At 44.0% G+C, this 10,164-nt stretch overlaps 1 protein-coding gene across 2 annotated transcripts in view; it reads right to left on the bottom strand.

Moving 5' to 3' along the window:
• CTTNBP2NL (CTTNBP2 N-terminal like) overlaps nucleotides 1–7,540 on the bottom strand; it is a 15,773-nt gene extending 8,233 nt beyond the window's left edge. Inside the window, exons 1-2 of one of the 2 annotated variants that reach the window (XM_015650887.3) lie at nucleotides 7,404–7,527; nucleotides 1,962–2,111 (exon numbers count right to left, since the gene is read on the bottom strand). In XM_015650887.3, coding sequence (XP_015506373.1) covers nucleotides 1,962–1,967 — 6 coding nt within the window. In that variant the 5' untranslated portion in view covers nucleotides 1,968–2,111; nucleotides 7,404–7,527. Of the gene's footprint in view, nucleotides 1–1,961; nucleotides 2,112–7,403 lie in introns of both variants that reach the window. The other variant, XM_015650886.3, reaches the window with a different exon arrangement.
• Between the last annotated feature and the right edge of the window lie 2,624 nt (nucleotides 7,541–10,164).

Genomic DNA, 10,164 nt, shown 5'->3' with positions numbered 1-10,164 from the left:
TTCTGCTCTGTTCCATTCTGCTCTGTTCCATTCTGCTCTTCAAGGCGCGTCCTCGGGGAGGCCACAGGGAAAGATGGGGGCTGCTCCTTGGAACGAGTCACCCACAGCACTGAACTGCAAGAGTGAGCTCTGGGACCTTTATCAAAGTGTGTTTAATTTAGAACAGACTTTAGAACAGACTGTGTGACCTACAGAAGGGTTCTGACCCTAAATGCACTTTTCCTGCCAGAGCACACACGCGACACATTTTTAGCTTGAGCAACTGCTCCCGAGGAAGGCAGTCTGCACCTTCTCAGGTGTGCTGCACTCTGCTGCTCCAGCAGAAGCCATTCCAAGCCAAGCCCAGCAGCTCTCTGGAGCTGGTGGAGGGCTCTGAACGTGAGTCCCTCACAAGCCCAGCTCTGCTGATGCTGGGAATGGCACTCAGCTGCACAAAGCTCCCTGCTGTGAATGCAGAGCCAGCCCGTGCCAGCCTCGCTGAGCACTCCCAGAAACCCTTTCAGAGAACAGGAATGGCAAACTGTCACCCATTTCTTCTGGGATTGCACAAGGACATCATTCAGGCAGGAAAGACAGCCTGACTCAAATGAAAAGACAGCTTAGAACCAGTACTTCTTGGAATGTCTTTTGTGATGTCCCAGTATCAAAACCACAAATGCTTCACTCAAGAGCAGGAGTGACAGAATTGTGGAACATCCCAACACAGTAAAGTAACAAAACCTGGAGTTTCTCAAAATGCTGCTGAGATTTGCTAGTCCCACCTGCATTCTGAAATGCAGCCATGTCATTAACATGAAATAAACTAAAAAAAATTAGAAGGAAAAGCGTTTGCATTACCTTGACAAGAGGCATAAAAAACCCAACCCAAAATATCTTCTCCCCAACCAAATTAGAGACATCTGTCCTGTGATTCCAGTTTGGAGCTGGATTTTAACCCTGCAGTAAACACACACTTACAGACACCCCTCCCTCTGTATCAGCAATACCCATCAGGAACTGTGCATACCTTTGATCAGAGCTTCAGATATTGTTCTAACTTTACACAATAATAAAAAGGAGAGGAAGGAAAAGATCAGCCCTGGAAATGGGAGAGCAGCCCTGGTTTAATGAATCACAGGAAAAACTACAGGTTTGGCTTTTGGCTTTTTTTTTTTTTGGGGGAACAGGGAATCTTCTGTTTTTCTGAAGTATTTATAAAAATGACTCAATGCAAGCTTCAGTAAGTGTGGAGGGAATTTTTAAGTGAGTCAAGCATTAATAAGTCTGTAAATATGAGCTGGGATCTCCATCCAGCTGGCCTTACTGCTTTGACAAGTGAGTTAATCCCAGCTCAGCCCAGTGCTGGCCATTCTACACAGAAACCCTTCAGAAGGGCACCAGGGCTTCAGCTGTGTGAACACACCTTGTCTTTACAACCAAGGAACAGCTCCCAAAACTGAGATGAAAGTGATTTTTGCAACACTGAAGGTGTAACAAAAGCCATGGTTTTCCTCTGCTCCTCACACACAGGGCTCTGAACTCTGTTGAATTCAGTGGGGGGGTTTATTTCCTGTTTGGGAAAGAACAACAAGTTCTTCCTTGCTACTTTGAGCAATTAAGTATTTTCCTGAACCAGCATGACAAACAGATGAGACTATCATAACATTAAGAGCTTTCTCAAGTCCAACTAATCTTCTTTAGTAGCCAGCAGAGCATAAACATTTAATTAAAGTTGTCTAGACTAGAAAAAGCCTTAACCAGGTCCTACACTGACCACACCACGACTGCAAAAACAATCCCAGTGCTTTGGTGGCCACAGTGCAGTTGGAAATGCAGACTGGGATTTTCCAGCCTGTGACACCTCTGAGCTCCAGGTCCCACAGAGCAGCCACCAGGGTCTCCTCCAGCACTGAGGGAAATGAAGTCACAGTGCCACCATCTCCAGGGGTTATTTTATACAGGTGTGGAAGTGACAGTCACACCTGCATGGCTTGTGCTCCTCCCTGAGACAGCTCTGAAACTCCTCTGCCACTGGAGACCACGTCCAACTATCTTCAACACTTGTGGTTCTGTCCTGTCTGAACTGGATTACACCTTAAATACAGCTGTTCAACTTTCAGAACAGAAGGAACCTGATGATGGAAGAGAAACACTTTATTAGTGAGCCCAAAGTGAAAAAAACCAACCTAGATCTCAGATCCCAGCACAGAAAACACAAATCCACAGAAAATGAAATAAGGTTACAAAATGCAGTGCTAGTTAAGGAGTGGAAAATTTCATCTGAACACCAGAGATCACACACACACCTCCAACATCAGCAAAGGTGCTTTGAAAGAAGATGAAACTCTGTGCAGTTACATCTTCTAATTTAATAACTCCACCTCTGTCATCTCAAATGAGCAAAAATGTCAATTTCCCACAAAAATACCCAACTTCCAGAAGGTCCAATGGACCACTGCTAGTCTGTCTGGGAAGAGATAATTCTGATTTTATGGGGCAAAAGCAGCATCTGACCCAACACAGAAGATGTTTCCTGTGCAGGCAGGCAAAGCAAAGGCTTTGCTTTGTTAGGAAAAAGCTGCTGTTTCCTCTTGGGATTTCAAGGCTGTTTTGGGATGAATGTTTCTCATAAACTATTTTTGTATTTTTTTTTTTTAATAAAACATTTCCTTCTACTGAAACCTTGTTTATGTGACAGAATAATCCCTCTCTTTTCAGTAATCTTTACAACTTGTTTTACTGGAAGATCAAACAGGGAATTTCCAAGACCTATTTTGAGTGTTTTTTGGGCATCAAGTAGAGCATTTCCCTTCCCTGTAATTTCAGAGTTAAGGTTTTAACCCTGGTACAAGACAAACACACTCTTAATTAACTATAGCTACTGAGTTTGCAATTCTCCAGTAATAATTTGCACAGAAGTTCCTCCTTCATGTAGCAGAGAGTGGAATAAGCTTTAAATAGCTCCTTACTGCCTTGAACTTCCTTATTAGCTTCTCTCCCCAGAGACAGAAGTTGGGAATAAAGACAGGCTGAGATCACAGCAAGCACTGACAGAGAAGGGAAAGGGGGGTGGGGACCATTTGCTTTGCCCAAAAATAAATGTCAAAATGCTGGAGTGGGGTTTCCAGTGTTGCAGCAGCTCGAGTTCTGCAGCAATGCCAGGCACAGAGCCACAAGTAAAATGTTCAAATGTTCAATGTCTTCATTTCCATCACATACCAAGTGAGCAGAGCTGATAAATGAGAGCTACCCACATTTGCCCAGGTCAGACCTGTTACAAGCTTTGAAAAGCAGAAGAAGTTCTCAGGAAATGTCAAGCAGCACAAAATTGCAGTTTCCTTCCCTGGGAACTTGTGGGGAAAGGTTGGCTGTGCCTGGCTCCTGGTGCAGGGACTGCACCTTGCCCAGGAGCTGCTCTTTGTCACCCCAAAACCAGGGATCCCAGAGAGATCCCTGAAATGCAGAGCAGGAGCCTTCCAGCAGGGAAACCATTCCCAGCCCTCTGCTGCTGCTCAGCACACACCTGGGGAAGCTGAGGAGAGGCAGCTTCTGAGAGATACAGCCAAGCAGTGCTTAATTCTTTAGTGCAAGAACTAAAGAAGAAATTCCCCAAGCCTGCAAGGAAAGGAATGCCTGGATTCCAGCAGCCACAGGAACACTGCTCCATGGAAGCTGCTTTCTAAGGGATGCGTAAGCCCAATCTGTGAAAGATTTAACAGCAGGAAGGTTTTGCATCACTGAACTTTTCTTTGGATTTAAACAAGAGGTAGACTTAACTTTTTGAAAGTGCACTGTAAATTTCTAAATCCACTAAGAAACAACACCTAGTTTTGTACTAATACTGCTTTATAGTGAATCACTGAATTCAGAAGCCAAGAGATGAATACCAGCTCCCAGTCATTAACACAGAATAGTTTCTATTCCAGTGTAAATTGCCCCAGGCCTTATTAACATAAAAGAATAAGCCAGAAAGCTGTTTCCTGTTTTCTAAAAGTAAACAGAACTTCAGCTCTAATGCATGGAAAACTCTCTTTAAAAGAACAGGGGGGAAGGAACAAAGTGCTCTAACACAGCAATAGAGATCCATTTAAATATGGAATTGTTTCCAGTTGTGGTGTGCTGTTTCAGAAGGCAAACCTGTGGCTCATGCATCCCTTCCTACACAGCAGTAAGAGTCTAACTCCCAGGATTATGCAACTCTCTGACAGCATCTGGGTTTTTTGGATGATGTAAACACAATTAAAACTACAGGAAAAGGAGCACAATAAGCAGTGAGCTTTAAAATCTGCTCCAAGGAGAACATTGAGATTTATGCAGTGGACAGGAAGCTACTTCCAGGCAAAAAAAAAAACCCAAAAACACAACACTTTGTTTTGTTTTGTTTTTTCTAAAGAGGTTTTAAAACAGAGGAAGCAAACTGAAGCACTGGGAAAGAATATTTTGAATACAGTCAGTTTGTCAGACAGCAGGGAAGAAAGGGTAAGATCTGGGGACAGGGGGTGAAGAGAGGGAGAAAGAAGAAGTGAGTTCAACAAGCAGTGTCTGGAACACCCGGCTCTGCAGCTTGGTTTTGACACAGACAGAAACGGGGCCAGTGCCAGCCAACAAGTGCCTGATACCATGAGGGAGAAGAAAACTATTTTAAGCTTTGTCATCTGCATGCATGGATTCTCTCTGCTAAATGCCAGATGCAAAATGTTTGTCTCTAAGCGTGCAGGAATATCAATTATTGCAGACTGTACTACAAGCAGATGACATGTTTACAAATTAAGGTTCTCTTCCTCTGCAAGTGCCTGTCCTTTTCTATAATGTACCAAAGGATTTGACTCCAAAACCAGAGCTCAGAACCATTTAAATCTGAAGAAGAGGTAAAATTAGCCCATGAAGGGAAATGTGCTTTTGTTACTGTGTGGGAAGCAAACAGGCAGACAAAATTCTGATTTCCAAGCACTGACATCTACAGTGTTTAACACAACTGCTGGAGAAAATCACTGCTGTGGTTCAGGGTTATGCAATCCCCTAAGAAAGTGCAGAGGACTGAACTCCACCTGCTCCCAACATACACCCACATTTAACATAAAACTATGACTGTTCCAAAGAAACCCAGCAGCTGAGGCAGGACCCAGTGCTGGGAACACACAGAGGAACTGAGAGAGCTGTGAACCACGTCAGAGAGTTCCTCTGTGTGTGGGACAAGCAGCTCCCCCAGCCCCTCTCTGCGTGCATTATAACTCAATTTCTCCAATATATCCAAGTCAAACTAAATGCTCTCGAGAGTGCTAATCTTTAATTCAGTTTTAGGAGTTGTTTTTTCTTCAGGGCAGCACTTTTATGGATCAAACTGTGAGTAAACAGACCAGCAAGGTTTCCTTTAATTAGTCACACACAAAGTCTTTCAGCCAGCGAGGCACGGTAAAGCTGTTACCACAGTTACTATCAGCAAACAATGAGAGAAACAGTGTAAGGCCAGAATTTCTCTAGCTGAATACTCCAAATAACTGGACAAAGCAAAGCTGGAAGTTGTGTGCAGCTGAACCTTTGCCCAGGCAGCAGATGAAGCAGTTACACGACTTTTCCTTCCAGGCCTGGGCTGCAGCATCGCTGAGGGTGAGAGATCCATGCAGTGGAGCTGAGGAGCAGCACAGCTGGGCACCCACACACTGCCACTGCTGCAGGCACAGCCAGCTCCCAGGGCTGCCACTTCAACCCTGACATCACTCTCAGGAGGCAGCAAGAGCCAGCCTGGATTTGAAGCTTTCACTGCCCTTTCCCACCACCTCCAGCTCTCCTCCCAAGCCCGAGATGAAACGCTACAGCATATTTATTTACAGCATATATACCCCCTGACAGAGCAAGGGGAAAACAGCCCCAACCTCAGATTACTTCAGTATTTTATACTCCAGAATTAGCAAGCATAGGTTACAATTTAATTTAGTTTCTTCTCAGTTATGAGGCCTTGACAAATTATGTCAAAGGGTATTCTTACTGTATTAATCTCCTCACACAAGAGGGGACTGCAGGTTAAATTTCAACAGGAAAGGAAATTGCTTTACACTACTGGAAGGTAGGCAAAAAAAAGCCTCTGGAATGGAGCTGCTACATTTCTTCCCATCTGTCTCTGTGCTCCACTGCACACATTTCACACAAACACTGAAGGGAGGCTTCTTTTGGTAACACATTCTGACCACACACAGCGAAAAAACTGATCTCAGGACAGAGCAGACACTTACAAGTGTGTTTCAAAACAGAAAACAAAGCTTCCACCTGATCAATAGCTTTGAGAGGGTAACAACATTCCTCCAAAATAAAAGGATTATCTAAATGCAAAAGCAACTAAGAACAATAAGCATCCCAACTGTTCTGGAGAAGGGTTTGCCTCCACTGCCCTAAAAGATCTTTGCAATCAATCTGGAGAACTTTTGCTGGAAAAGCAAAGCCCTGCAGCTCTCAGGCCTGCAAGCTGCCATTCCTCCTTTGACATAGCTGCAAGTTTTATACATTATCAGCAGTGACAGGTCAGCTTGAAAAAGCCTTCAAGACTCAACCCTGGCACAACTAATTTCTTCCCAAACTGACTGCTGCCATCAGTTATACCACTGCTTTTTCCACTTTACTGAGGCTGTGCCAAGCAGGTATCCCTCAAAGAGCAGCAGAATGACACATGGACAGTGTAATTTTTAAAATGATTTCCAGGCTCAATATTAACACAGCAAACTGTGCACTCCCCAGTCCAGGTCAGCAGCAGCCAGCTTTCCTGCACCTGCAAGAAGAGGCTCCAGCACCATCCCTGCCTCGTGCCATCACCAGCTCCCCCAGCACCACGGCCTCAGCTGCACTGACATGGGCTGAAAAGGGCTTTTTGGAGCAGTTTTAGCTGGCATCTGCCTCACTGGAAGGTTACACTAATGCTCGTGCCAGCAAAGGGAAAGAATAAGTAGCTGAGCACTCAGGGCTGCTGCTCTCAGCAGTGCCAGCTTATGGTGGCTTAGCCAGCACAAAGCCACGGGTGCTTTTGACTTAGTGTGACGTTACTGCCACTAAAAGACTAATCTGTGATCCCTCTTGGAGAGAAGAGTTTCTGCTTCAAGCAGCCCTCCTTGCTAAAGGAGAGAAAAACCTACAAAGGAATTCTGGTAAACCTTTTACAGAGCAGAAACACATGGCTCTTCATCAGAAAGGGTGAAAGCACACACAAAACACTGTATTTCAATACCAAAATGCTTCTTGCAGCCAGCTTCCAACAGTGAATTCCAGGACAAAAATTATTTATAGCATTTACTGTGTAATCCTGCTGATATTAAAATGGGATTCTGAAGCAGTAATAAATCTTTACCTCTGAACTTCACTTTAAATACAAACACTCTGCAGAACTTACAGCAGTACTGTTGTCATGTTTGTTTCTTATCCTGGTACTTAAAACCTACCTTTAAAGCCTCTATGACAAGATCTCTTGCTTCTAATTCTCCCTCAAGAATGCTAAACAGCGTCAGGAGCTCTGGTTTGCTGAGTTTTTCCAGATTCATCCTGAAAACCTGAAAAATAATGAATCCTAGTTTAGTAGGTGTTTCTTTGGACATAAAAATCAGTATTCAAAGCTCTGACATATAATCTCCATTTAACTTCAGCTCCCAGTTTTTTGGATTGCAAACTGCCCTGAGGGGGGATGATTTTCTCTCCAGCTTCCCAGACCAGTTGTAGAAGATGCATTTGTCACCCAAGGGACAGGAGCATATGCACACCCAGATGGTGATGGCAGAATGTGCAGGAAAACAGGACAAGATTCACCAAGAAGCAGCCAAAGTTCACAGGAGAGGGGAAAACCACGGATATTTAAAAGTCATATTGATTACACATCTGCCTCACACAGCTGCAAACATCACTGAGGAGCTGTGGTGAATGAAGGCCAAACTGGGCCACCCACACCAGCTCAGCTGTGCTGGGATACAATTCCTGGGAATGCCATTATCCCACTGATGGAACAGGCCCAAAGCACTTCACAAACATCAGTGCCACAGAAAATACACACTTCATTACTCTTCTTTCAAACTGTTTCAATATCAGCATCATTTATTAAATATAATTCTACTGCCTACAAAAGAGATCCATCATCTGAACTGCACATATAGAAGCTTTATATTCCCTTGCATTTTTGCTGATACACTTAATGTATCAGCATGTCCACTAATAAGCCTTATTACATTATTTTGTTAGAAATGGAAATCATTTCAGACTGTATCTTTGTCTCTGATGCAAATATACCCACTGATACAGTCTTGTGCTTTGCACAACCATCAAATACACTTTTCTGAGTCCAAGTCTGTCCATCTTTCACCACACTTTGTGTCAAGCAGAAAACGCTACAGCATGAAGAAGCTGCTCAGAGACAACAAACTCCAGTGGCAAGTGATAAAGGGTTAAATCAGCCCCTACTGGAGATGTCTATCCAGCTAAAACATTCAGCTGAAGTCTAGTTTGTCTAAAGTCACTGCTTCTTTACAACTGATTTGCATAACTGTGCCTTGGAGAGTTACACACAAAAGCAAGTTCTGTCTTGTTTGTGCCAGAGCAGCTTTCCAGTCGCTGGGAACAGAAAGTTCTGTATCTTCATACAGCAAATCAGAAACCTCTGATTTCTCTGCTAAGCAGGGAAGTGTCTCATCACACACTCAGGCTCCTGCCTCACCCAGTGTTTTACATGGAATTCCATAAAGCAGCAATGCTCCTTTCAGGCTCCCCTGGTCACCCTCCTGCTGGCATGGGCTGCTCAAGGAAACACCAGTGGCAGTGACCACCACTGGCTGCTCCAAACCCAAACTGAACTGGACACCACAGAACTGTCAGCACTGCATTTCTGTTTCCTGCTGCAGATCCAGTCACGTATTCAAGAGGAAAATCCACCAGTGGAACATTTGGGAAATCTGTTCATATTTGTCAGTGTGTCAAAAAACCCTGATCAAGATTTGACACAAAGACATCATTTAGAAACTCACTGTATTGAATAATCACATTTTTGTGGGCCAGGACAGTGCTGGTCACTCTCCAGCACTGATCACTTCAGGTCAGTCAATGGACCTTGACAGAATGTCCAGGTGAGAGCCTGACCACCTCCCTCAGCCCAGACACAGCTGGAGGGTTCTGTCACCATGGGGAGCCTGGACAGCTGAGCCCACGTGGAAGGAGTGTCACCTACAACCTGGTCATCTGAGAAAAATGGGAAGAGAGGGCATAAGAAGCAGCAAAGAAATGCTAAAACATAAAGAAACAGCCACGCAGAGTGAGAAAAGACAAAGCCTGGTTCTAGTCTTTGATATTTACCACGTTTGTGCTGGTGCTTTTGTCAAAGCTGCAGCATTTCCTTGGGCAGTCTTTATCACTGGAATATCCAAACATCTGCTTAGGAGATGCACAGCCTGATTTCAAAACCATCTCAGTCCTTGCTCACACTAAATTCACAGGTTTTAAGACTGAACCAATATCAACTTTTATTGCCAGATACTCAGCAAGTCACAGATTATAAACAGGAATGAAAAAGGAGAAGCTTCCTTGGAGATCTTAGAACAAAGTGCATCATACATTTCTGTTACCCCAGGACAGTAAGTGTTGAATGTGGACTTTCAACATGACTGCATCCATGCTTTTCCCTTAAAATGAGATGATGTGGAAATGTGCAGCTGCATCTCCCCAGGAGCTACCAAACAGCTCAGTCTGGTAGCAAGGACAGCTACCAGCTGCAGTTTGGGATTTTAAAGCTATTAGTCAGGGCAGCAATAATTTCTACTCTATATTCTAACTACTCCCATTGTGACTCGTACTTCCCAGTGTTATAGGAATAATCCATGCTATTTTTACCACGCCTCTGTGGTCTTTAATGTGCTTAATAACACAAACAAGGCCTGTCCTAAAATACACACGTAAAAATACTTGAGAGAAATAAAGAGCAGGAGCCAGTTTGCACAGCAATCATTTATCCAACAACAAGAGGTAACATTAAAGGTACAGATTTACCTTCCTCATGGGCAACCTGCTGCAAGAGAAGATCTCTCCCTGCTTTGTTTGCACCAGTTACTCCACACTGCTGAGGGAACAGACTGGGAGCAGATGAAACAAAGTCACTGCTCCAAAAAAGCCACCCAAATGTATTCCCCAGAGATCTGCAGGGAACTTTTCGAGCACCCCAGGCAGATG

The sequence above is a fragment of the Parus major genome, chromosome 26 (assembly GCF_001522545.3).
Source record: "Parus major isolate Abel chromosome 26, Parus_major1.1, whole genome shotgun sequence".
In the NCBI taxonomy this organism is placed as follows: domain Eukaryota; kingdom Metazoa; phylum Chordata; class Aves; order Passeriformes; family Paridae; genus Parus; species Parus major.
The sequence above is the reverse complement of the archived record's forward strand: the minus strand, read 5'-3'. Positions and strand labels throughout refer to the sequence as shown.